This window comes from Echiichthys vipera (genome assembly GCF_963691815.1).
Source record: "Echiichthys vipera genome assembly, chromosome: 21".
Taxonomy (NCBI): domain Eukaryota; kingdom Metazoa; phylum Chordata; class Actinopteri; order Perciformes; family Trachinidae; genus Echiichthys; species Echiichthys vipera.
The window spans coordinates 18155866-18182971 of NC_139846.1; the positions used below are offsets into that span (position 1 = coordinate 18155866).

General features: G+C 41.9%; 2 protein-coding genes across 5 annotated transcripts; one reads left to right on the forward strand and one right to left on the reverse strand.

Moving 5' to 3' along the window:
• Positions 1 to 8903: 8903 nt before the first annotated feature.
• thtpa (thiamine triphosphatase) lies at positions 8904 to 11715 on the reverse strand. 2 transcript variants are annotated; one of them, XM_083936433.1, is made up of 4 exons: positions 11644 to 11715; positions 9880 to 9949; positions 9179 to 9676; positions 8904 to 9066 (listed from the first exon to the last, which is right to left on the reverse strand). In XM_083936433.1, exons 2-4 carry the CDS (start codon positions 9947 to 9949, stop codon positions 8966 to 8968), a joined length of 669 nt encoding a protein of 222 aa, XP_083792559.1. In that variant the 5' UTR covers positions 11644 to 11715; the 3' UTR covers positions 8904 to 8965. The 2 variants fall into 2 exon arrangements, with proteins under 2 accessions (XP_083792559.1, XP_083792558.1); XM_083936432.1 differs by lacking the exon at positions 11644 to 11715 and having other exon boundaries at positions 9880 to 10024.
• Positions 11716 to 12263: 548 nt separating this feature from the next.
• zfhx2 (zinc finger homeobox 2) lies at positions 12264 to 26273 on the forward strand. Of its 3 annotated transcripts, XR_014593689.1 has the most exons (6): positions 12632 to 12721; positions 14395 to 14553; positions 16822 to 16882; positions 18329 to 22533; positions 23185 to 24069; positions 24176 to 26273. XR_014593689.1 is itself a non-coding variant. In XM_083936105.1 (5 exons), the coding sequence occupies exons 1-5, from the start codon at positions 12375 to 12377 to the stop codon at positions 23608 to 23610; spliced, it is 4857 nt and encodes a 1618-aa protein (XP_083792231.1). In that variant the 5' UTR covers positions 12264 to 12374; the 3' UTR covers positions 23611 to 26273. The 3 variants fall into 3 exon arrangements, 2 of the variants coding, with proteins under 2 accessions (XP_083792231.1, XP_083792230.1); XM_083936105.1 differs by lacking the exon at positions 12632 to 12721 and adding an exon at positions 12264 to 12380 and having other exon boundaries at positions 23185 to 26273; XM_083936104.1 differs by having other exon boundaries at positions 23185 to 26273.
• Positions 26274 to 27106: the final 833 nt, after the last annotated feature.

The following is a 27106-nucleotide window of genomic DNA, read 5'->3' on the forward strand; positions in this document are numbered from 1 at the left end:
GCCCTCTAAAGTGCCCTCTAGGAGCTAAAACACGCACCAAAGTCCCCTCTAAAGTGCCCTCTAGGAGCCAAAACGCGTGCTAAAGTGCTATGCTATTTCAGAGAGCAGAATAAAACACATAAAGTATATATACACAAGACATACATACATACAACACAAATTGACAAATTGTAATAGGATACACATTAAATCACACCACAGAAGGGGTAAACTGCCCTACTATAATAACAACTGAAGTGTGAAAGCTAAATTTATCATCACATCATCCTGGCTGACTTGAAGAGGTGCACTGTATCAGAAATCTAGTTTTATAAGCAATTCATTTTTGTGGTGACTGTCTGTATATTTTAAATAAATGCATAGTTGTGTTGCTGTTTTAAACTTATAACCAATGAATATACAGCAAACCTGTGAATCTGCATATACCTACCACATATTTTAATTGGAGGAAATAAAGAGGACAGAAGGGAAGGAGTGGAGGCCACTCACTGTGCAATAATCTACTCATACATACTGGACACTTTTCTTCTTCTTTGTGAAATAACGTAATCCACCACTTATGTGCAATAATTTAATCTCACTGCTAATTTCTGCCAGATACAGTCATATATATTTTATCTTCTACGTTTCTCTACACTTATCTGATTTCAATGTGAATTTTATTTTATCCAGTATTTTTTATTTCTACTTTAACTAAGAGTTTATTGTTTACTGTCTATTGTTTACCTTCTCACAGAAGCCCTAAAAGGTCATACATTACAAACATTTTAGTTCCTCTGTTTTCTTGAGATTTGATAGATAATGAGTGAAACGTGACAGGCCTGAGATTTCCATCACATCTGACATGTCATGCCTCGTAAAGACTTCTCATATCTTGCAGAACCCTATAGACAACACTGACTGATGACTTCCGTTGGTTATTTACTGTTATGAAATTAAACTGTAATCTGTATATTTATGTGCACATTGTAAAACTCCTCCCTGTACTGGTATTTATGTTATTGTGATATAAGATGTTTGACAATATTTTGTTAAAAAAACAACCTATGGTTAACGAGGACATTGGGCTCCCTCACACCTCCGATTATAATACATTTATTTAAGCTTTATTAAGCTGAGGCCTTACTAACCGTCTCCTTAATTGGCGTACACTAATGTGAACATTATCTGTCATAGAAAGGCATAAAGCAGTTTCAGCCTGTCAGGCCTTGATTGAAGAGATATGTGATGTGGTGATCAATATTCTCCTGCTCCTCTGACATTGATACACTGAATGATGTTTTCTGCAACGATTTCACAGACTAGACTGTCGTGTTTTCTCCAGATCTCAAATAAATGATCTCATTATCACGGGAAAACGGAAAAAATTATCTGATTATCACAGGAAAACAGAGGAAATTAAATGTGTGTAATTTATGACCCTTTAGGGCTTCCGTACGTTCTATATCTAACTCATCGTTTATTGTTTACTGTTTTGCTTTCTATATTTATTTAGCCACAGGTTTATTGTTTATCTTATACTGTATGTTTTATGCCTCATTTGTGTTTGTGTAAGATGCCGTAAATTCAATTTCCTCGCTCGAATCATCCCAAAGGATCAATAAAGAGAAGTCTAAGTCTAGATCTCTGAGTCAGGCTATAATAAAATGATATATTGGGAGCTATTATGTGCTTTAGAAATAAGCTGGGATGTCCTCATGCAAATATTTGTGACATCACTAAATGCTAAGCCAATCCTGGTTCAATCTGTGCGTATTACACAAGTGTCAATGTGGAAATGTGAAACTTGCAGCACACAGTAAAGGTGCTTAAGAGTGAAAGCATTTCCGAGTGGCCAGGCTTTGGAAATCCCTTGAAGTATGGCCGAGTGTGCTGTTGTGGGCTGCAAACCAGAACCGGGAGCTTCCTTCCACTATTTGCCCAAGAACCCGGCACTGAAGCAAATCTGGATGGACTTTATTTACCAACACCGCTTCAGACCTTCAGTCACAGCGGGACTCCGTATCTGCGGGGCGCATTTCAGTAAAGACTGCTTTGCGAATTTATTCCAAAGGTCCATGGGCTTTGCCAAAAAGTTGTACCTGAAACCGGACGCAGAGCCCTCCATTTACCCCGGGAGCCCGGCAGAGCTCAAGAATGTAAGTGTGTGTGTTTCTGCTTTCACAGAAGCTCTGGACGGTGCAGCTCACCGCCTGGGGTGGGTGGGTGGGAGGGAGGGCTTTGGTGTGTGTTGAAGTGTGAGCTAAACACAGCTAAGTGTGCATTTACCGTGTGTGTGTGTGTGTGTGTGTGTGTGTGTGTGTGTGGTGTTCACCGCCCCGTGCAGAACCCAGCGCTACAAAGCGACCGACCGCTCGTCTCTCGTGATTTCAATTACAATGCTATTGTTGCGTTTTTACCTTCTGTGAAGTTGTTTTGAAGTGAGCTGTAAATATTTTGGGTATTTGCTTTGGGAACCGAGCAATCAGCCTGCACGAGGAGCGTGACAGGACGTAACTGTGACGCAAGGTCGTTGGTCGTGACGCGTTACGTATCGATTAAACACGCTCCTTGTTTTCTTTGACTATTCCTGATTTGTGTTTGTGTTTTAATGTAGCCTACCTATTTGATATGTATGTGTTGTTTCTTTTTTTAATAATTGTTTACCCCAGGTCATCTGTTTGTTGACTTTGCCAAAAAAGGTTAAAATCAACAACAACAACAAGAACCCAGTGGTGTAGTGGAGGGTATACCCAGGTATATGGACTATACCCCCCTCTTATTCTAACAGTTTACAGTATTCCCGCCTATCAGCCAAAAAGACATTGTAATATAAAGTAGTATAATATCTTTTTTCCCTCAAAATAATTGTCAATAGTTGTGCTGGACATACCATATTATTTTTGACACAATAATATATATAAAAATATATGTAAGTTTACCTACTCCCTACATGGTTACATACTCATCTACCTAGCAGCACCGCCACCTCATGAACTACCACTACACTACTGCCTGAACCCAAAGACAAAATTTGTCTCACCTAAGTTAATTCTCATCAGTCTTGTTGTGGGTCGTTCCTGTTATGTAGCAAAAGACACACATTTTTTCAGATAAACACTAAATAATGCCCATTAAAATACTTTTTTTGTTTTTTTGGCAGTTTTTCAAGCCTTTATTATATAGGGCAGACAGGACATGGGGTGAGAGAGAGAGGGGGGGGGGGGGGGGGGGACATGCAGCAAAGGGTTGCTTCCTTGAGGACCTTCAGTCTCTTTACATGGGGCGGCTGCTCTAACCATTTTGCCTTACTATTTTTTCTTGAAGGTCCTGATTGTTGTTTGTCTTTTAATGTAGTCTACCTATGTGATATGTATGTGTTGTTTCTTATTTGAATAATTTTTTACCCCAGGTCATCTGTTTGTTGACTTTGCCAAACAAAGGTTGCTTAAAATCAACAACAACAACAAGGCATTTTGAACCCTGAACTCAAAGACAAAATCCGTCTCACCTAAGTTAATTCTCTTCAGTCTTGCGGCCGGGGTATCAGAGGAACTCAGGAGGATCTTCAACAAACACTGCATCCCTGTGTATTTCAAACCCAGTAACACACTCAGACAGAGACCAGTTCATCCCAAGGACAGAAGACCACACACCCACAAAAGCAATCTGGTTTATGATGTTAATGAAATAAGGAATGCAAAGATCTCTACATTGGAGAAACAAAACAACCACTGCATAAACACATGACCCAAAACAGGAGAGCTAACTCCTCAGGCCTGGACTCTGCTGCTCATTTACATCTCAAGGAGAAAGCCCACTCCTTTGATGACAACAATGTCCACACCCTGGACAGATGGTTTGAAAGAGGAGTAAAAGAAGCCATCTATATAAAAGTGGAGAAACCGTCGCTAAACAGAGGAGGAGGTTTGAGACACCACTTATCTCCAGTTTACAATGCCGCCCTTTCATCCCTTCAGAAGATTCAACAATCTAACCTCAAAGAACAACTGTTCACAAATGTTGTCCTGTGACCCCAACGACTGTCGTTAAGACTCAATAGAGCACTAACGAAGTCGAAACCAACTTCCCACCAACGACTGCCACTCGAAAGGCTGTTGTTGGCACTTGGGGCACAAAGGGTTCCAGTGACATCATCGGCCTTGTGAGAGGTTAAATACCTGGATCTCACACCAGTTAAGTTGGACCAGTCCCAGCCTGGGCCTGGTCCTGGTCCAGTCCCAGCCTGGTCAGATGCGTACATGAACTGATGAAGCCTCTTGGATGAGAGGTGAAACGTCTTCCAAGACAAAGAACCAAGTCTAGTTGCTTTTGACTGAAATTTTTTTGGGGGGATCTCTTCAGTCTTGTTTTTGGTCATTCCCGTTACGCAGCAACAGATAAAAACAAAATAATGCACATTAAAATGCTTTTTTTATTTTTACTTCAGGAGCCCTGCAGACACCCCTCTATAAAATTATAAAATACTAAATTTCTTCTTTAATAGTTTCTTTGGAAATTTGAAATCTCTCTGATTAAACACACACAATTTCATTATTTACTGCGTGTTCCTCAGATCATTTCCCACCTTATTAGTTTATAGTTTCTCACCTTATGTTTCCATTGAGACCATTTTCAGGAAGTGACATCTTTTGTTTGGAGGCGTAAAAGAGTAAAACATGAACTTTCACTCAGGTCTTTATTTCCATGGTGTTAATGAAGAGTTTGTCCACCCTGCCTGGCTAAATTATGAAGAAAGTAAAAAGAATACACAATAAAAGTTCAGTTTATGTGAAGAAAGTTAGCTGAAGTTAGCTAAAACTGGATCATTCACAGGGTTACAGCTAAAACAAATCCATCCTGTTCTTTCTATAGACCAAGATGAACCAGTCCACCCACCAGGATTATTGTGCCAGAGTGCTTGAGATTGGCTGATATGTAAAATGCAAAAAGAAGAAGAAGAAGAAAAAAAAAAAAAATCTTTGTTTTCAAAAGTTTTGAGGCCAAATGTTGCTCCATCACAAGAATGGAGCAACAGCAATGTTGTGATACTCAACTTACGGCCAATGGGCCAAAAGTCGCCAGAAATAGGGTCATTTTCTAATTCATAATGAATATAAATTGATTCACACTGGGATTTTTAGAAAACTTTGAATGCAAATAAGGTGCCAGAGTAGAATAGAGCTTTTTTTTTTTAGTGCCAGGGAAAGGGAGAGGGCAGGATGCTAACTGCCCCTGCCTGGCCTTATGTCATGTTGCAGAAGTATCCTTGCCTTAAGTTCTGCCTGTGTACACACAATATATTTACTTTTCTTTTTCTCTTTAAATTGCACTTTCCTTCTATTTATAAGCAATTAATCCAGTAAATGTTTTATATGCAGGGTTCACTGTATCCGGCTGGTCAGTCTAATGCAACATCCTTTCAAAATGCGATTTCCAGGTCAGAACCCTCCGTTGAAACAAAACGGATACAACGGCCGAACATGTGAACAATTACGATCACCTCTAACCTCTAACATCGCCGTTAGACACCTTTTTCATCCATAAGAAAGAGGCAAAATGACAATTGCGTTGTTTTCTTAAAACTCAGTTCTGTTCAAACAACAGGGACCACGGCACAGGCTTGGTCTGGTTGGACCTGGAAATCCTATTTTGAAAGGGTTAGGGTTAGTGTGTTGCGTACAACTTAACAGTGGGATTGCTGTCAAAATCAGACCCGGTGTTCCTGTGCAGTCTGTTATACCAAAAACACAGCTGAAGTAAAGAAAAAACATGGTTTAAAAGGTTAAAGTGGGGTGTTCTCAAAAGGTTGAAAATGTTATAAATCATCTTGGTAACATTTTAAATTGGTAATCATTCACGCTTTATGTATTACTTGTGGCGTTTGTGGCGTATCCTGTCAGTTTCATGCAAAACTGAAACAACATTATTGTTTTGTTTTTGTCTTTTATGAAGGATGCAGCTCCATTATGGTTCAAAAGAGCAGATGTGGCCTGTCAGTGTAACTCAGTGGCCGTCCGTGACGTTGGCCTCCAGTGTAGTCTTCCTGCGAACAAGACCAGGACTGTGGGGACCCAGCTGTCAAAACGCACACTGATATTCAGGAGAAGCCTGGGTGTGTGTCTCTCAAATGACTCATGATTGCACTCGGTGTGAAAACGCCTAGCCATGTATCACATTACTCTATATTGTATACATTCTGTTATTGTGTGTGTGTGTGCATCACAGGTGTCCAGACAAAGCAGTCCAAAACGGGTGCTGGTGTTGATGCAGTAGAGACGACACCAGCTGAGGAATTCAGCGGAGGGCTAATTTCAAACTCTGAGGAACTGCCTCCGTCACCTCCGTCTGATTGTCAGCCTGAAGTTGAAGAAGATTATCAATGCGTGACAGTGGTAACTCATCTTTTGTTACAATCTCTCTCTCTCTCTCTCTCTCTCTCTCTCTCTCTCTCATGGAGGAATGGTGTCATCACAGTGCTGCAGAAAAGGATGAGGATTGAAATGAACTGACCGAGTCCTCTTTTTTATGGATGAAAACACAGCAGTAGACCAGACACTCCTGCGGTGTCTGCATACTAATTGCAATGCAATCTATCTTGCTCAACAGGAGCATGCTGCAAAAATAAAAAACAGTTCATTCAGCGCTTCCACTCTATTTCTGCGGCATGCCAATGGCAACACTTTCAACTTATCTCATCATAATGAGAAATCATCTGTTATTGTAAAAACATGTAGTCGGTTTAACTCGATTATTCGCTCATTTTTAACGAGATGCTTTGTCGTGATAACAGGATGCATCTCTTGTTGTACAAACAAAGGGATAAGTGTTATGTGGGACTGTGCCATAATTATGCGGACACTATGTAGGAGTCAACTGAATGGTTTCATTATTACCCATACTGCATACAAAGCATCTGATCAGCTTTTGTAAAGAGTTGATTAAGATCTTTTAAATTTGTTATCAAGATAAGGTTGTTTTTTACTTGCGATGCAAAGGTTTTTTATATTATAGTTTTGTGCCGCATAAATACATTTTAATTCTGTGCATGTTATGGTAACGTTCATGTACACCGCAGATCAGAATTAGAGTAAAAATGATAAAAACTTGATTTAATCCAAAATAATGTTATTTTTGATTGTTCATAGTTTGATAGAATATCCCCTGTGGCGATACCACTGCTGTTCTAGTATGTTTTTTTTTTTAAATAACCAAGGCACTTCAACAAAAACCTTTGTTTTGTTTGAGTACAGTAACCATTGTGTCAGAAGAGATGATTTCCTCAATGTTTTTTCTTAGGGCAAACAAAATCCAATGAATCTCCCAAATTCAATATGGACAATCAATCATTTTTGTTGAGTTAAATCTCAATCAATACCAGCAGGAAAGACTGAAGACAAATTCATGATTATTCTATACAATAGCTTTCTGACATCAAAGCACTTTTGAGTCTCATTTTGTTTGTAGACAGACATAGAATCATGCACTCACATGCACGCGTGGCTGGACTGGAACACACATTACAACACACACAGAGGGAGAGTGACTTCATTCTCTGCTCAGGACGCCATTACTCCACTATATCTTTACATAGAAAAAATGTGTTCACCGCCATATTAACGTTCTGAATGTCAAGTACAGCCCATTAAAACACGCGAAGATCCGATCGTCACTTAAGCTTTTGTCATGCGAGAGAGCCAATAAGAACCGGTGGAATGATCAGTTTACATATTGACATTAGAGGTGTTTTGATTGACTAATGCTCAGATCAGGTCTGACGCCATCTGAATCCGCTTGTACCCTTAAATCATCCACCTGAATGAAGTATTTTCTCCGATTTACAGACCTGTATACCTGCGTCGTACATCGCTCACTCCCCTCTTTATGTATTGGTGTATGAGTGTTTTACTTTAATGATTACAGGATGCTGCTTTCCGTAACTGGAAACATTTCCATGTGTGCAGTAATGTCAAAGCAGCAAATATTGTGGGACACAGAACTAGACGTTTAGCTTCTGAAATACTTGATGAAGTTACATTGCTGTTCCTTGTGTATAAATGTGCACAACGTCCCCCTAAATGGGTAGATATTTATAAGAAAAATGAAGCCATCTGTTTCTTCGGACATCAGCTTTGCTCTCTATGTTCACATTTTAGAGAATGTAATTAAGATTTCCATATTCCATATAATATATAATTAAAAAAGATTGCTTTGTGCCACGCTTATCGCCTAGTGGTAGATCAATTCTCATTTTGAGATAATCAAAGTCTGATTAACAAATGTTTGTTCAGCAATTTTGTGTATCCTTTGTTATTATCATTAAATTGTTGTTTTTTTTAATCTGAGGGGATTAATTAATTAATAATCGGCCACCCTGTTCTCTAGTTGGCATCGGTGTATTGGTTGACCACTAGTATCACTTACTGCTACTTGAACATTTGATCGTGTGGTCAGCTATGGTTGATTTATTGGTGGAAACTTGCCACCGTGGGAACAGTGCTGACATAACCTTTGAAACGAGCCACAATCATGCGCTCCAGCACTTAAATAAATAGCACCCCACCCCTGGCTGGGGGGGTGAAACACAGTCACCAGCTCTTCATCTGGATGTGCCTAATAAGTCTGTCTTTTGAATACAACACAGTACAATCGTCGTTAAAGGTGACAGCATCGCACTAGGTAGATTTCCAGTATTCACACTTCCTCTCAGCCAGACAAAAACAAAACGGTTGCATGCGGTGTAGAGGACATGGACATTGCACCTTCTGCTATTATATATTTTAAAGGCCTGTTGCTGTTTTTGAAGGTTTGTCATACAGGAAATGTCTCGAGAGAATCAGGTCTGTACAGTGAGTCAATACCATTAGTCTTTACATTTTCATTTATTTTAATAAAGTTAGGCTTTCTCATAAGTAGTACTTACATTTTACAGATTTCATCTTGTACATTTAAAAACTATTCAGCGTTACAGCTCGTGTATAATGTCTTACAGAACATGTTCGCTCAGTAATTTTGCAAAGTGCTCTGGGTGATATCTTTTAAGGTAAACATGCATTTTTCCTTCAACTCTCTGATCTCCAGTCAGACCTGTGAAGGAGAAGAGAAAACAGTATCAGAACCTCCCTTGATTAATATAATATGTGATAATGACTGTTATATTTATACAGAGGGCTGGGCAGTTTGACAGGTTTAAGCTCACCCAGCATTCCAGCCGTTCTTTCGATCTTCTCTAAGGCAGACTGCACGTCTCCTCCCTCTGGGACTAGGACCTCTATCTCTCCCACATGGAAGCCAAAGTCAGCTTGGTCGAGATCTATCTGCACTCCCTCCTCCTCTAAAGTGAACGACTGCCGCACTGTTGTAAACTCTGCAAAGCAAACCAGATTCATTGGGCTCAGCCAGGGCTCATCCTTCTGCGAGGGGGTTGTCTCTGTCTCTCTGTCCTCACAAATGTCTTTTATGACCTCTTTCACTCGCAGTTGAATTTCAGGCAGGTCGGTTATCTCCTTGTAGCGGGAACACAGTGTCGCTGCTGCAGATTGTTCTCCAGACGCCTCGTCTGTCTCGTTGAGCGCAGTCGGACACTTTAGCTCCCAGCATCCTTTACGTTTACGCAGCCAAATGTCTTTGAGAGTCAGGTCAAACTTTGGGGTGTCAAAGTACTGGTCGCAAAACTGCCTCTGACCAAGACACACCGCTGAGTAAAAGAAGTGGGAGGAGGTGGATACAGATGATTAAACAGGGTAACTTCAGTTACAGTGCAAACCGCAGCAATTAGTGTCATTAAATGAAGTCCTTCAGTGACCACTTAGGAGTTGACATGGATCACAGCATCAGTTAAATGCCTCAGTTCTAAACTCACCCATGCGTAAATGTGTGGCAGACAAATTAAACACGTACCCCCGATCTCCTTCAGTGTTTTCAGAGTGTCAGCACTGCACACAAATTTTCTTTCCACTTCCACACTCATCTGAAATGACATAAAAGTGAACACCGGCAATACTGTATGATTACAAATCCAGCTAAAGACTTCAAGCTTTACGACTGATATCCAATTATTCAGTAAGCAACCACATAAACAGGTGCAATAAGTGTTTTTTGTTTTTTTATAAAGTAAGGAGGCTTTGGCCAGATTAAGTTTTGGTGACTTTGTTGTTTGACTCTTTTCCTTACAAAGTTTACCACCAACACGGCTTTTAACAGCAACAGGGATCACATCAAGTCCAAAGTTTAAAGCTCTTTCATAGACTTTTTAATTAATGTAAATGGACTTGTACTTATATAGCGCCTTTCTAGTCATCTGACTACTCAAGGCGCTTTCACAGTGTCTGTCACATTCACCCATTCACACTGACATTCACACTGATGGCAATGGACATATACATACCATCTAATCTGATCTAACCATTCACACCACATTTACACACCCATGCGCAGGGGTTCAGTGTCTTGCCCAAGGACACTTCGACATGAGGACCGGGGGGAGATGGGGATCGAACGACCAATCTCTCGAATCCACCAAGCCACAGCCGCCATGTATTATACATTAAACAATAGTGACAACTAATATTTACTGCGCTGATAGTACAGTACAGTTAAGTCACAAATTTAGAACATACAAAATGAAAAAATATAAAATAATATCAGTGTAATATATAATATAAAATATATTTGGGGAGGCACTTTTTGCCCGAACTGTCTTAAAAAAAATCATGGTATCTACAAAATTGTAGGGGCACTTTTATAAATAAATAGTAATTCGTACATAAAGTCCAGATTAAATGCATACAGTAATCACCACCTTGTGCCAACGCGAGTATGCTAAATCAAAAACATGCTATTATCAGTGCATTTCTATGTAACAGTTTGTGTGAGTGTGTGTTTCAGACATAAATGGAAACGAAGTTAAGCATTCTGAGAATTTTGCCCCTTTGACCCCCTTAATTTCTGTCAATAAATGCAATGCAATATTATATACAAAGCTACCAAAAATGATATAAATTATTTAAAATGACCTTCACTCCAACCTGCTATTTTAAAATGCAGTTTACACCGTAACACACCAGTAGTAACAATCCAACACATCAACACATCTTCAGTGTGTTCCTCTGCTGTAACAAGTTACGAAGAAGTATTTTCACATTGTGGTATTATTTAATAATATATTAATAATATAGTATATTTAAGTAAAACCTGCTTTATTATTTCTCCCACCACTGGTTGGTTTTGCATTTTCCTTCGTATTTTCATTTTAAGACATCAATATTTTTGGTAACCATTTTCAAACCATGCTATTTCCTCAAACAGAGAAAGAATAATGGGTAAACAACAACATCAACAACAACAGTAAACACCACAGCAAGCTGCAAATCAACAAGTAGACAAGGATAGAGAAATAAAAAAGTACAAGTTTTACAAAAACGCTGTATTCATGATAGTTTTTATGCTCTTATTTCCCAGCCCCACTGTTACGCGTCTGCAAATGCTCCAAACGGAACAGTCATTGTCGAACCAACTACTGTGTATCACTATGAGATACACCTGTGTCCTTATACCCAGGCTCCAGTCATTCTGCTGCAGACTCACACTGACCAAAACCACCCAACTGAACCACACGGTTGCGAAAAAATCACCATCGACTTGGAGAAATACGCGTTCACGCACCTTCACCAGCTGTCAATCCAAAGTATTCTGCATGCAAAATCGGGCGACACATCAATCCCGGCACCTCCGCACCACGTCAGCGGAGTTTATTTTCGCACAGGCGCAATCGGAGACACCTATCAGGGTATTCGGGAACATCACTTCCTGTCCCAGTAACGCAGGGGCACACAGATGGTGCAGTTTTTAATCCGCCTCTCGCTTCATACACATTTACTCCACGACCGCGCGCCACACCTATGATTGGACTGGAAACATGTCATAATGCCGTGCGCGTACATGGCGCTGAGTGCACGGTGTGTGTCCATTATCCAGCCTTTAATTAACGCGTCACACCTTTTGTGGCAATCCAAGTTGGCAGAATGGGGAAGGGCATACTTTCTGTTTCGAAAATGATCTATGTGCGTTTTTCTCGTTTGGTCATTATTGGTTAATCACACACATTAGTGCTAATCCCTAATATCTGCGCTGTTACATAAGGGATTTGATAGCCGTGTCTGCCTTTCTGAATGTCAGCAATCAGCCTTGGGGGGAGCTGTGGTCTGTTTACTAGAGGAAAGAGGGGAAGGAGAGAGGGATAGGGCGAATGAAGGGAGGGGGAGAACAGGAGAGAGAGAGAGAGAGAGAGAGAGAGAGGGAGGGCAGGCAAGAAAACTTTTCACTTCTGAGGAGCCACAGAGAAAGCGTGTGTGTGTGTGTGTGTATGTGTGTGTGTGCGTGCTGGAGCGGCGACCATGCAGGTAAAAAAAACGCATTAACACTAATTGCTCCTGAACTTAATTAAACGTCATTCGCGATCGGTTAATTGTGCTGATTTGAGCGGCTCGGTGGAGAGGGGTCGAGCAAACGGCGGATCGTGCCCCCACACAGATCCGATCCCTTATAGAAATCCAACATTAAATCCCAAACTTTTTTTTTCTTCCCTTTTCGCCTGCTCTCTTCCCTAACAACACCACCACCCCCATCGTCGAGGCGACCGCGGCGCACGTACTCTTACTTACGCTTTTTTAGCGTTGAATTCCTTCGCCAATTACGCATCGAAGCTGTTAAAATGGTTGTTTAAATGGCCATGTGTTGCACGGTAAGTGTTTAAGGTACGGTTTTGAACGCCAGGACGCGTCCAAAAGGGGGTCTAGCTGGGCGGCTAAGGGAGGAGGGGGTGCGAGTGTTTTCTAACACATCTGTAAGCGGAGCCCACGTTCATTAATTAAATGGCTTTAGTCCGGGTAGGCCTCCATTTGCGCTGTTGAGCAGCAGGCGGCGGGCGGTGCAACACTACATGCCCGATTGGCAGCACACAATCAGAGGGGTAAGCAAACAACTCGAGGCCGAGGTTTTTTCTTTAATCTAACAGCACAGTTGCGAGTATTATTTAGTCTCCTGGGTGAGTTACTCGGTGTGTTCGAGCTGCAGTTCCCACCTGGAGCTGGCACGGAGACTATTAGAAACAGTTAAGAGACAGTTTTCAGAGGTTAATTATCTCTGCCTGCTAACAAGCTAGCTTAGCCAAGTGACACGACTGTTCTTAGCCCTTTTTTTGTTTATTAATGTAATGGACCGCGTTAACCAGGGGGGTTACACGCACGTCTGCCTTGTTGTTTTGCAGTTTTTGGAGAAGTGTCTGGATATCACTGCGGGCTTTTAACCCACAGCTAACCAGCATTTCCACAAACATACACGACTGTAATGCGACGTTACAGGGGGGCTTCTCAACCTAGCTTGCTAGCTAATTGATTCGTCTCTGGTCGGCATAGCTAATTAGACTGCTCATTAATTAGCCAACTAAGAGCGAGAGAGACGTCACCCTAGTTATTTCTTTGGCTTTTAATTATGAAGAGACGAGGAGCTTTTTTTTTAAAAACACCTTATGATGACTTGTGGAAATGTTATCTGCTCATTTAACCCTGCTAGCGTTGGTAATTGGCATGACGAGGAAGTGAGGATTTGTAGCTGTGTTGGTATTTCGTGGTTGCATCTCGGATCGGCAGTGCTTAAGGACAGATACACCGAAGCTGTGTGGTTTAAAGAAATACAGACTAGTGGTCTATTTGGACTTTCCTTAAAACTGCGTGGGAGTATTTGATCGTGCACGCCGAGCTCATGCAGTATGATTTCATATCACATTTAATATATTGGTGAACACTGGAGGGAAATGAATGGTTCGGGAGACCGTGTGCTCGTTGTTAATTGTGAATGTCAGCAGTGCATGTTATGGTTTGGATTGACTGCTGCTCCATGTTCGGCATTTTCGTGTGCACATGTGATCAGATCAGTTTGTTGAAAGTTAAATTGATTGCAGAGGTATGAGACAATGCATGTATTATCTGAGGTTTACAACAGTGCAGTGTAAAAACCCTTTCAAAGCAGTAGATAGATAGCCCTTTACACCACTGAGGTGTCATTTAAACAATGGTGTTATTGTGTAACTTCAAAGACCTCTAAGAATGAGATGTAGGATTGGTTTTAAAAGGGACACTGCATGCCTGTTGAAGGGTATGGTAACTGGTTTCTGATTGTGTATTCAAATAGTCAAACACGGAAATGCATAATAAGTGCTGGTCACTTTAGTTAGTGTGTAACCAACAAGTAACATACTTTTATCTCGGTGTGTGCAGCTCCCCTATTGGTCTTGGTTAAATAACATCCTTTATTACATTTCCCTTTTCTTTCTCTCTCCTCTATTCTGCATTTGTGATAAGTAATAACGGCTCCAGAAAGAGTAAGACTCTCTAACATCTATTTTTTGTTTGTAAGGAGGAGTCTGGAGAGACCGTGAGCAGAGAAAGTAATGGAGTGGCAGAGTGGCTGTGCCCCCTGTGCCAAAAAGGGCAAACAGACAGATCCTCCCTGTCTCTACATCTCACTGAACAACACAGCGTACTTCCATCTTGTGTCGACAAACTGCTAGACATTGTGAGTATGGTTGGGACAGTATGGCTAGGTTAAAACTTGATTACTTTGGGTAGTAAATCAATTGTGCGTGTAATAATGGTTAATGAGCCTAATTGTTTCTGGCTGATATACAGGTTGGACAAAAAATATCAAAACAGCTTGCAATACTGTAACTCTGCAGTTAATACAAATTAAGTGATGTGGAAAGGAAAACTGCATTTGCAAAGTGTTCAACGTTCACCAACAGTTAAATTAACTCTTAAAGACAAATGAGCTGAGCTACCGTGTTTTAGTTAGTTGCTGTTACTTTTTCCACCATCTGCTGTATATGAGAAACGATGCTTGTGATCAGATGGTTTCAAAGGGAATCCCCACAAAAGTGAAAAAATATTACATTGGTTATCAAAAGGCGATCACATAGAAGCCTAAGTGTGTGTGATTTGGTTAGAGAGAGTTCAGAGAAACAGTAGTTTTTTATGTATTTGGTGTAGTCTGAAGTTGTGTTATAAACAGTAATATTAAGCTATCAAAGGTCCATGTCTTTGTCTGCGGGATCATATAACCTAATCATGGTCCCATCGGCATTGAGGAATTGAGCAAAAATAAGTGGGGTGAGGGGGCATATTTCCAAGCTTTGTTTGAGGAAAGGCCCACAAGCTGAGACTCTGAAAACCTCTGCTTTAAATACAGTGCGATAACATGCACATCAGTTACCAGAAAATGGCCTTACCCCGGTTTAGGGAATGATCAGATTATTGAAGTTCCCCTCGTATACATGAAAGGGGTTGAATGGGAAAATGACGAAGTAACTCGAGATCAGGTGCAGTAGGTGGTGCTCCACCAACATACAGCTGGACTGATAACAGCTTTTTTTTTCTGGTTCACCTTTGTCAAAATCACAAACAGCCGACTTTTGGACAGAATTACGACCGAAACGGGTCTTCTTGATGGTAATGTCACTTGCTGTTGTGAAGTCCTCCCTTGGTTTAAAGGTAACGCTCTATTATTGTTGTGTTTTTCACGTTGTTTTCCGCAAGCCACTGCTGCGGAGTGGGGAGCGTGTGCAGACAAGAAACCCGATAATAATCCGAGAGCGCTGTTTACATGCGCGAAAAATCTGGGAACTGAAGGAGTTCTTTAGGTCTGTTAACCTGGGTATGAGAACCCCGATTTTAACCGGAGTATGGTGTTTAAGAAACCAGGGTATGCCCTTAACCCGAATATAATCGGGTTTTTAAACTGCATGTAAACGCACTAAGTTTATTAACCTGCTGGTTTGGTCACCCATGCATTATTAAAAATAACAAAAAAAAAAGAGACAAGGCTTGTTAACTGTATGCATAGGGGAGTTTAAACACTGTTAATCCTTTGACTTTCCCATATGTAGGTAATGGGTAATTACATGTTATTCCTAGGTTATATGCATGCTACATAGGTAAATGCTCATCAGAATTCATATCTTATGGTGGGGTCAACCATTTAGCCAGGGTTGTCTTATATTTCTTTTGGATATCTGGAGACTACAGCAAATGCATACAAGGTCTGTCCTTAAACATCGATTAGTTCTTGACTCTGGAAAAGTGGGAGAACCGTTAAAATTCCCCAAAGCAACTGCATCTCTGAACTCTTTTTAATCTCTTTAACAAAATCACACACATTTAGGCTATTCTATTTGATCTTCTTTTGATAACTGATGTAATATTTTCACTTCCATTCACTGAGCCTCCCCTGAGACAGTTTGGAGCCCACCCCTCACTTTGAAAGCCTCTGGTCTAATACATTTCTTAATAAAAACTCTCATCAGCTTAACAAAGTAATGTTCATTGGACAATATTTTTTACACACAATCACAGAAATGATATACCTTTTTCTGCATAACCAAATAAATTAATGCATTAGTAATTAGTCGTGTGACTGTCGAGGGTGATGGCTTTACCTTCACTTGTTTGTGCAGATTCACTTTTGGCAGTGAACACTAAAGTGTCAAATAAGCACCTCAATGAACACACTATTTGTAATGGGTGGATGACAATTTAGTATGTTAAGGAAGGAATTTGATTGGTGGATGAATAGATCAAAGCGTGCTTAAGTTATGCCTTTAGGGTCATTTGTTAATTAAAGGCTAGCAAAGCTTGCTATGTGTAATATAACCACACATCAATGAGACACGCCCAAATGTTGTGCTGCTCAAAAGCTACATAGCATTCAGCTCATCTGAAAGGAGCTGTTGCAGAGTTCAGTTTGCTATTGGAATTTCGCTGACACTCTCCTTTCATTTTCTTTTAACAGGCTGTTCTAAAACTGGGTGCCGGTGGAGGAGAAGAGGACAAAAGTGCTCTAAAGTCTTCAGGTGAGCGTAAAAGAATACTGGGGGGAAAAAAAATGTAAATCATGAGGAAAACAACTACAAAATTGACCACTGTAATAACACAATGGTATGCCTTTCCAGCCAAATACAATTTGGTCCATAAAGGGATTATGGTAATGTAGTTGTTTTTGCAGCACTAAAATTGTGTTGTGCCTATTTCAAAACTATGTAAAGGAAAAAGCAGAGATAGGTAGGGATGCTCAATATTGGCTTTTCTGCCGATATCCGATATTCCGATATTGTCCAACCCTTAATTTCCGATACCGATATCACCCGATACCGATATATGCAGCCCCTACACCAAAATTCATCACATATCACCTATTATGGAATTAACACATTATGCCTAATTTTATTGTGATGCCCCACTGGATGCATACATAAATGCAACACGGCTTTTCAAATGTAAACACAGTCTGTACAAAATAAGTTATTGAAAAAAGTGCCATTCATTTATTTGTTTGTGTTTTTAGAGAGAATATTTTGCCTCAAACAACACTACAGACAATATCAAAACAAGGAAGATGCATAGCTTCAGTCCACAGTAGTAAACAAACTTGGTTTTCTTTTTCCAGACTGAGTAACGACTGAGCCGTAACTTGGCAAATAATACAATCAATAAATTAGCAGTTAAGCTCAACATGCTAACCTGTATTGGATCTAACGGATACAGCACCAGAAATTACCTTCTCGACGTGACTGTAAACAATGCTGTACAGTTCGGGTAAACACTGGTCTGAGAAACACTCTGACTGGGCGTTATACAGACATAACGTGGCTCGAGAAACTCCACACGTTTGGTGAATCCGGCATCCTGAACGATAGAAAAAGTTTGTTTCTCGGTGTCTGCTGTTTCTTCTTTTCATCACTCTGCTGCACAAATGTAGCGTACGTATAACTCCGCATGATTCTTCTTGAGGTGGGTGATCAAATGTGATGTATTAAAGGAAGACGCCTTGCAGTCATTGCAAAGCGCACATTCACTGTTAGGAGGTGACACTTGGAAATACTTCCAAACCACGGTCATCTCATGCACCGGGCGAGCTGAAGCTTGTTAGCCACGGTTAGCAACCTACGAGTCTAGCGTGTTGTTGTTGTTATACGTCATCAAGCACGCGCCTGTAAACGGCCCGTGTTGCATTCAGGTACACTCGGAAATGCTGAAGCCTACAGAACTAACATCGGTTGTAAAAACCCGATACCGATAATTCCCGATATTACATTTTTAACTCAATATCGGCCGATAATATCGGTGGGCCGATATTATCGGACATCCCTAGAGATAGGCATTCACAGTGGAAAAAAAAGTCCCATATTGGTGCATATGGATAATGGTTGATATGTGCCGATAAACTGTAACATTCCTCTGTTATTCCTTCCTCTATGAATGAGAACATGCAAGTTAAACCTGTGTCTTCATTTTATCAGGTGCTGAATCTTCACAACTCAAGCACGCTGAAACCGTCTGTTCAGATCTCTGCCAATCAAGTGAGAGTTCAGACACTACCCAGACGCTCGGAGACAAAGACATGGAGGAAGAGAGAATAATGGAACAGGAGGGAGGTGAAGCTGAGCCAGAGCCAGCAGAGGAGGGAGATCAACTCACAGGAGCCAAACTGCAAGATGCAACTGAAAACACAGAAATCCCCGACGCGAGTGAAAAGTCAGTTGGTAAAAATGGTGTGCCAGCTGAAAATAACACTCAGTCATTCAAATGCAATGCCTGTCTGGAAACTTTTCCTGGCAGAACTGCCTTGAAAGTTCATTACAACTCTGCATCCCACATTCAGAGGATGACAACAGGCTCTGCTAAACAAGGCGGGGACATCGATCCCCCAACTCCCTCAGTTCCTGTCCTGACTCGGCCATATATATCAAACAAACCCTACCAGTGTGCTGTATGTCGAGTCTCTTACAATCATGCCATCACTCTTGAGAGCCATATGAAATCTGTCTTGCACCAGACACGCAGCAGAAACGCTGGAATTGTTGCACATGCTGCAAACAGTGCAGTTGCCACCACTAGTTTGGGAGGTACCACCACCAGTGCTCTAAACGCTGTAGTGACCACATGTGGAAGTGGAACCAGTCAGTTAGTCAACACCACCAACTGTGCTGTTCCCGGGACCTTGATGGTGACTACCACAAAAGACGGAGAGCAGATTCAAACTTCACATGTGGGTCCCTCCCTCCTCACCTCCCCTGTGGCCTCAGCTCAGGCAGTCTCAGCCTTTCTCACCCTCCTCACATCCAGTCCCAACACCCTCTCACACTCCCTCCTCCCCTCCCTGTTTGCGGCTGGTGCTGCTACTGGTGCCGCCGTGCCTCAGCTCGTGCCTCAGACTCAAATGGTCATGCCCTTGATCTTAAATGGGCTCCAAGCCCATACCCAGCAGCACCAAGAGAACCAGCAAGGCCAGCTTCTAACCCAGTGTGTGCCATTCATAGGTCTCAGCACAGCCCAGCAAGCTCTCCTAACCCAAAGACTTAACAGCTTACAGAACCAGTGGCCCTCTGTAGCAGGTCAAACAAACATACAGCCCTGCCTGGATGAGCAACAACAGACTATAAAGTATGAGAGAGAACAAGAAAGGCCGGACAGTGATGAGACGGTTGATGAGAAGGTTTCAGATCAGCTCAAGGACAGGAATATCTGGACTACAGAGAACATTCAAACGGATACACATGGGGAGGACAGTAAAGAATCTGCACAGTGTCCTAATATAGAAGGCAAAGTGAAGGTTGAGAATAATGAAGACAGTGGAAAGGCACATAGAGATAGCACAACAGATGGAGACAGCTCGACTAATCAGTTGGACCTGGAAGGTGATAAAGCATCTAGCCTCAATCTCTCCCCATCGGGCACAGAGAAGAGCCTCCGCAATAAGAATCTCTCGCCTTCTGCATCTGTGCCCAGCAACTCAAGCCTCAGTCCTCTAAATTTAAACCTTACACTTAGCCCTGATTCTACCCCTCAAAAATCACAATCGGGCACCAGCCCTTGTGGCTCTCTTGGCACCCCCAAATCCAGCCCGAGTACAAATGCCTTAACTAACAACCAAACTCGACCCCATTGTAATGCGATGGGATCCATTTATCCAGACCTCCCGGTGCTGTCCGAGTTCCAGTCGGAGGTTCTCTGGGCGTTCTTTGAGTCACGCAGTGAGGCTGATGCTGCAAGTCCTCCCCATGAGGACTGTGAGGCGCTGGGCAGAGAGGTCGGGCTTTCTGAGGAAGAGGTACGTAGGTGGTTGAGCCAGGCTCGACATGCAAAACAGAGGCAGAGGGCAACAGAGTTAGAACACTTACAACGCTTGGCAGGATATACGAGGCACGCCCAAAGTTATGACAATGACTATGATGATGAGGAAAGCTCACTGGTAATAGCAGAAGGTGAGGATGATGTTGAAGCGTCAAGTAGCCAGGCGATGGATTTGTCTAGTACAAGAGGGAAACGCAGACAGAGAGATTTTGGAAGAGAGGGTCAGGGAGATTCCTGCCTGACTTCTGACTCAGAAAATGAGGTATACACCTCTATCATTGTGTCTGATGAGGAAAGTCAGAATGGGTCTTTGAGGGAGTGTCCTGAGAGCCCTGCGAAAGATGAAGCACAGTGGGAAGTCCATGGGGATAAGGGGCCGGTTGGAGGAAAGGTCTTGCGCTCCACAACTGTGTTTCTATCTGATGCGGAGGATGAGTACGAAGATGAGGAGAGTGCTGGGGGTCAGAGGGCAAAGAGAAAAAAACGAAAGGCGGAGTTTGAGCGTGATGAGGTGGAGATTAAGAAGGAGAGACAGGACCCAGATGTGGATCTAGAGTTGGAGGCCCAAGGGGATCCTCCGATTTCGCAGTGCCACGCTGAGATTCCAACCAGTGCTCTCCACTCACTTCCCCTGTCCCTAGCTCCTTTTTCTTCTCAGTTCCTCAGCCCCTATGTCCTCTCTCTTACTCCTTCATTGGTTGATGGGAGCAAAATACCCATCTTTCCTAACCCACCAACCATCACACGCTTCTCCAGCTCTTTTCTCTCGCAATCTCTCTCCTCCCACAGCCAAACCTCCCACTACCTGTCCAATGGTGGCGACTGTGAGTCTGCTCTGGATCTCAGCATGGGGAAAAACAACTCAAAATCTTCTTCTTCCTCATCATCTCTAGCTGATAAAATTGCAGCACAGAAGGGACAGTTGCTGGATGGGCTTGGCTTGAGGCCCACATCCAAAGGTCTGGTAGTCGTCCAGGTGAAGCCTGAACCTGTTACATCCATGTGCTCTTCCAACAGCAATATGAGTCTGGTGAACTGCAACAACATGACAAAATCTAGTATTTACATGAGGGCTGCAGAGAAAATGAATGCCACACTAATGGAAAGGCAGCGAGAAAAGGAGAGAGAGAAGGAGATGGAGCAGGAACAGCAGCAGAGGAAGTCTAAAGGAAAAAGGTATCGGGATATGCGACGTTCAAGGACCATCATTCAAGCTGAACAACTAGACATTCTGTATGGCTGCTATTTCAAAGACCCGAATCCTGGGAAACATGAGTTTGAACAGATTTCAGAGTGGGTCCATCTTCCAAAGAAGGTTGTTCAGATTTGGTTCCAGAACATGAGGGCGAGGGAACGAAAGGGTGAGGTCCGATTCATCAGTGATGGGACCTTGGCAGCGGTAGGCAAACCTCTCATCAAATTTACATGGCCTCTTTCCAAACCCATTTTCTCCAACAAGCCTGCTCCAAATAATACTGGATCCATTACAGCTACTCCAATTGTGCGCACCCTCATAAAGACAGAGAGAGAGCCTGTAAAAGAGCTAGGCAAGCCTGTCCTGTTGAAAAAAATAGCCCCAGTTCCTATCAAGCCGAAGGAGGTCGTTTCCTCTACCACAGTCTGTCCCGTGAGCAGTGGCGCTACTGCAGTGCCAAAAACCAAGCTCGAAACCACCAGCACCCTCACTATGGTCAAAGTTGCACCCAAAGTCAACACTGCTGTCCTTTTAGTACCACCCAAGGACCTAGTCCCCATTGCCCCACGACCGGCCCAGAAACGAAAGTTAGAAGAGGAGAGCGAGGAGGAAAAGACTGACGAGGAGAGAGACAATGAAACTGAGATGGGTTCTGGAACAGGGGCCACTAACCGTATGGTACCCAAGCTGCCCACGACTCCCATCAACAACAGGCCCACTGCCACAACAGTGATGCCACAAAAACAGAATGGGCTCAACTACTGGACCCCCAAGGTCCCCATTAAGATCAACACTCTATCAAGAGAACAATTGGCTCTTCCGACACACACGTCTCCTCGTACCATCCCCCCTCCTCCCACCCCCAGCATTGCGCCAGTTAGCCCGAATACCCCCATTTCTTCCAAAGTGGCCAGCCCCTCCACCCCAGTCGTAGCTAAATCAAGCCCGTCGGAAAGCAGCTATCTGCCCCACTCATCCAGCCGCAGGCCACGCACGCACTTGTCCTGCCTGCAGCTGTCAATTCTGCAGTCCTGTTATGAGACCTGCGCCCACCCTAATGCCATGGAGTGTGAGGCAATCGGCACCGAGCTCAACCTGCCGCTCAAGGTGGTGCAGATCTGGTTCCAAAACACCAGAGCCAAGGAGAAGCGCTGGAGGCTGCAGCAAGAGAAAATGGTAAGCTGGCGAGTAGACATACTATACAGTAATTTAAAGTCTTTGGTACACACATTCTTGTTTTATTAAGTAAGAAAGACTAATAAAATTCACAGCAAGGTAGGTCACTGGGAAGAGTAAACTTTTCCTATGGCCCAATTTAATTCTTTTTTTCCTGTAATGCATAGCAATAAAGTCCAGTTCATTATTTATTGCGATTTTGCATACATTTTCCATTTTCTAATAAGAAAACCTCAGTCGGAAAAGTATTTGTATTAATATGTGAAATTAGGTGTCTGGCACTGCTCCACCTTAGCCGTTCTTTTTCCTCCTAAAGGTGTGAAATGTGTCTGAGCCCACAATACACTGCGGCTGACATTCAGTGTTTTCACTGTAGTTTGTTGTATTACTCTAGTATGTATTGATTTATCTTTGGAGTATGTGTGTTGTTTAGTTTTTAGGACTCAAGCTGTTGCTCAAGAAAACCCACATTTTGCTGTCCGTTAAAAAAAAGTATAATCAAAAGTATATCTTGCCGTAGCAATTATATAGAGGGCTTGAATATTTGTCATGTTCAGCCAAATCTGTAATAAAATTTAGATTTTTAATGATATCACATTGAACGTATTCCCTCCCTTGTCCTGTTTATTCACCCCACCTTCCCATTTCCAGTCTCCTGTGTCAGGTGGAAAGGTGGACATGAGCTCAGGAAGCTACCTTCAGTACAACGCTCTCAAAGCAAATCGTCCCATTCTGCCCAAACCGGTTCAGCTGACCATTACTGAATCTCCAGCTACGACAACGGCCGGCCAGCCAGTGCCAAAGGAGACCCTGACAGGCCGCTGCGATGCCTGCAATGTCTCCTTTGAATCCCGGGCTGCAGCGAGGGCCCACGTCTTCTCCCCACGTCACCTGGCAACCCTGAGAACCACTAACTTTGGCCAGCCGACGACGCTCGTCAACAAGAACGGAACTGGTAACGGAGGCCCTGGCAGTGTTGCGCCGGGCTCACAGCTCCCTCACTCCGCTCCGCTAACCAGTTCTGGAGGGGAGAGGGTTATGGAGTCGCCTCCACCGATGGCCACCAGCAACAGTTAAAGACTCAGATCAGGATTGGTCTGCACACTGACTCTTCTTAGACCCATTTGGGCTCCTCAGATTTTAATAAACAAATTTGAGCACTAATCCTCAAAAGCTAATAATCTTTAGTTTTTGAAGTTGGCTCCCCCTGCTCCTGCTATCCCTTGCTCAACCTTCACTGACTCGAAATCCGTTAATCTGAAGAGTTCACCTGGAATCAAATACAACAGCAGACAATTTCCATGCTGCCTCACACTCACTCGGTTGGTGTCTGATGAACACATCTCTCGCATCAGTCTCCCTAAACCCTCACACATTTTCTCCAGACGTTTTTTGGTCCTAAGCCTGTGTTTATATATTACCTTACATCTGTGACCTTCCTATAATTTGTAAAGGCACTCAACTCGCCACGCTTGACCTTTGCTACCCTAAAGACTGATGCAATCGTGTTTCCTCTTTGGAAGTGGCCATTTGACGGTAGGCCAGAAAACTTTTTGGGATAATAACACGAAATACTCACATAATTAACTCCCAGTTTTCTCCTGTGGAATTGTTTTTGCCTCACGCCTACTTTCACTTTTAGGGCAAAGATTGCTTGGATATAATATGACTGGACTCAACCATTGGGAGAGAAAGAACTGGTTTTGACTGTCACCTTTTTTTATTTGCTACAAGAGTGATCTGAAGAGTATTGTGTCCACTCATTTGGGATTAAAAAAAGAGGTACTTATAATACAATAGACTAGGGCTGTTGAATTGTCCCCATTTACATGTTCATATTCTTCACGACAATCCAAATAGACAGGGCAAAAGAGAGGCTAAGGAAAGAAGAATCTTGGCATACCGCACTTTGACACATTTTACATAGTTTGAAATGTTTTTAAGCATTCTAATGCAAGTGTCTTTTTATGGAAAGATACATTAATGCATGTTGGATGCCTTTAATATAAATCACATTAAATAAATTGATTTTTTTTTTGCTATTGTAATGAAACATGCTTTAGGTGTGAGCATATTATTGTACAAGAGGCAGGCCTGGGTATGTAAATGATGAAGAGCTCTGTTCCAAAATGCTTTTATATCAATCTTTGGGGGAAAGTCATATTCTGTACCTGTAACATCCTGCCTGTAAAGTTATCAGCATTCACTTGGCCAAGGACTTTAATTACATAATTATGCTATCTTTTATTACAACCAATTTCTTCGATCCTGTGGATTTCACTTTCCCTCCAAATCGTGTGTATGACATTTTGAAATGCAGCTCTTCAAACCTGCGCGGGAAAATAAATGTTTTCACCTGCTGTCGGTGTGTTTTAGAAATATGACCGCCTTAAAAACCAACACCAGGTATATAAATTCAAGCCCAGGTGATCCTTCTATGTTAGTGAATTAACTTCCTCCTCACCTGGCAAAGGAGGTTCAGACCGATTTCATAAATGTACGGTTTTCTTTGCCATAAATACTGTGCAGGAGACAAAAAGCAGACAGGAAAGTTAAGTACTCATTTTATTTACGTCAATATTTATATGAAAGAAATACCAATAGAAGCAATTAAAAAACTGATGTAACAGATTTTATTTAGGTCAAAAGCCAAGCCTTTAGAAATATTAAGAGAACAGGGCTTGAAATGAGCCGTTTCCCATACTTTTCCCCCTCGTTTTGTTCCGTTTTGATACAGAGTTACTAGTTCTGGTAATGTACGTGCTGTGAAATGAGCTCTCATATCTGGAAACCATGACAAGGGAGAATGATGGGTATAACTAGTATCCTTAAGGGACTAATGGATACTAAAAATCTTGAAAGCAATTTGGGAAACATTACATGTGTTGACTGAGAGCTAATAAGATGGTGCTGTGTTGAAGGACACATAACATACTAAAGATGTTTTCCTTCAGTTAAGTTGTATATTAATGTTACTATTGATAGTTTTAACAAAATGCAAAACTAAAACATGATCTTTTGTAAAGAAATATATTAAAAATAACTGATATTCCAAAGTAATCCTCCCGTTGCTTTCTGTCATTCAAAAACCAAAAAGCAATCTTGAGGTCGACAGAGAGCAGGAGAGGTGTTCGTAAATGCAAACTGTAAAGGACATCCCACGGCTTGACACTTGCACTAGTCCACAATTTTTGCACAAGCTACAGACATTTCAAATGAACACAGCCATTAAACACGACATTCAGAGTCACTTGGTGTGGTTTTTGAAAACAAGGAGGGTAACTATGTCTTTCATGAGTAATAATTTGTACTCCTGTTGGAAACTGTATCTTGTGTGTAAAGCAAGGACTGGAGTGCTTTAACTTCAAGACTGGGATTACACACAGGCACACACACACAGACACAGTGTTGCACTGTCCAAAATAGATAGGGTTTTTATGGAGATCTGCTTTTTATTCTCTTATGTTTCATTGTCACTCTGATTATCACTATTGTTATAACTGTACTACTACTTATACGATTTATCATTACTACCCATCACTGTCTTTGATTATTATTGATCCATAATGATTTTAAATGCCACCTCTCTGCTCAAAAACAGTATGGTATTCCTATGAATATTGAACAATAATAGTGGCAGTGTTGTTATGAATTGTTAGATTTTTGATTAAGCTTATTTTTTTTCCCCCTCCTCACTTGTACCTGCCTTTTGTGTTTGGTCTCCATTATGCTTTCTTTGATATACAGAAAAAGAAATAAAATCAGTTGAACAACAAAGCGTAGCTGTGTGATTGCTAATCCATTTGGGAGATTTGTTTGTACTTTTTGATGTTAACATTTTGAAATCTTAAGTTTTACCTTTAGTGTGGTTGAGGATAGTTGTGTGCTGCATAATTCTAATAAAATTTTAAAACAAATTAGGAAGGTACTTCAACTACCTGATTTTTCCAAATACTCTATTTGTTTTAACCAAAAGTTTTGTTCCAGCTCTGTCGGATCAAGCCTTTGTATTTTGGAGACAAAGGGGTCTGGTTTCCTTCTCAGACTTGTACATGAATAATCATTTAGCTTCCCTCAATGACCTGAAGGAGAGCTTTCCCCTTCTTCATCCCACTATTTTTGTTATTTACAAGTAAGGCATTTTGTTAAAGAAAATGTAAATAACTACATAAATCCTTGCATGGAACACACCTTTTGTGTTTTAATGAAACAAAAGCCAGGATTTAAACACCCTGTTTCAAAATGTGTATCATTGTTTTCCATAGTTTCAGTTTTGTCAACAAACCATATCAAGTCTGCATGGGAGGCAGATCTTGGTACGGAGCTGTCCGATGAGGTGTGGAGGGAAGGGCTGGAAAAGATTCACTAATGCCAGGTTCTGAGGGTGTATCCCTGAGCCCATTCCCCTGAGCCATTTCTGAAACGCTAGGAGGGTCAATAGCCTTCCAGTCATTAAGTATCAACCTTTTTGCAACCAAAGTGCCAAATTGGATGGTCACCTGCATATGGCGTGGGAGTGAAAAAGAGGCTTCGGATCAACCAAACATTACAAAAAGTACATCTGGTTCCAGCT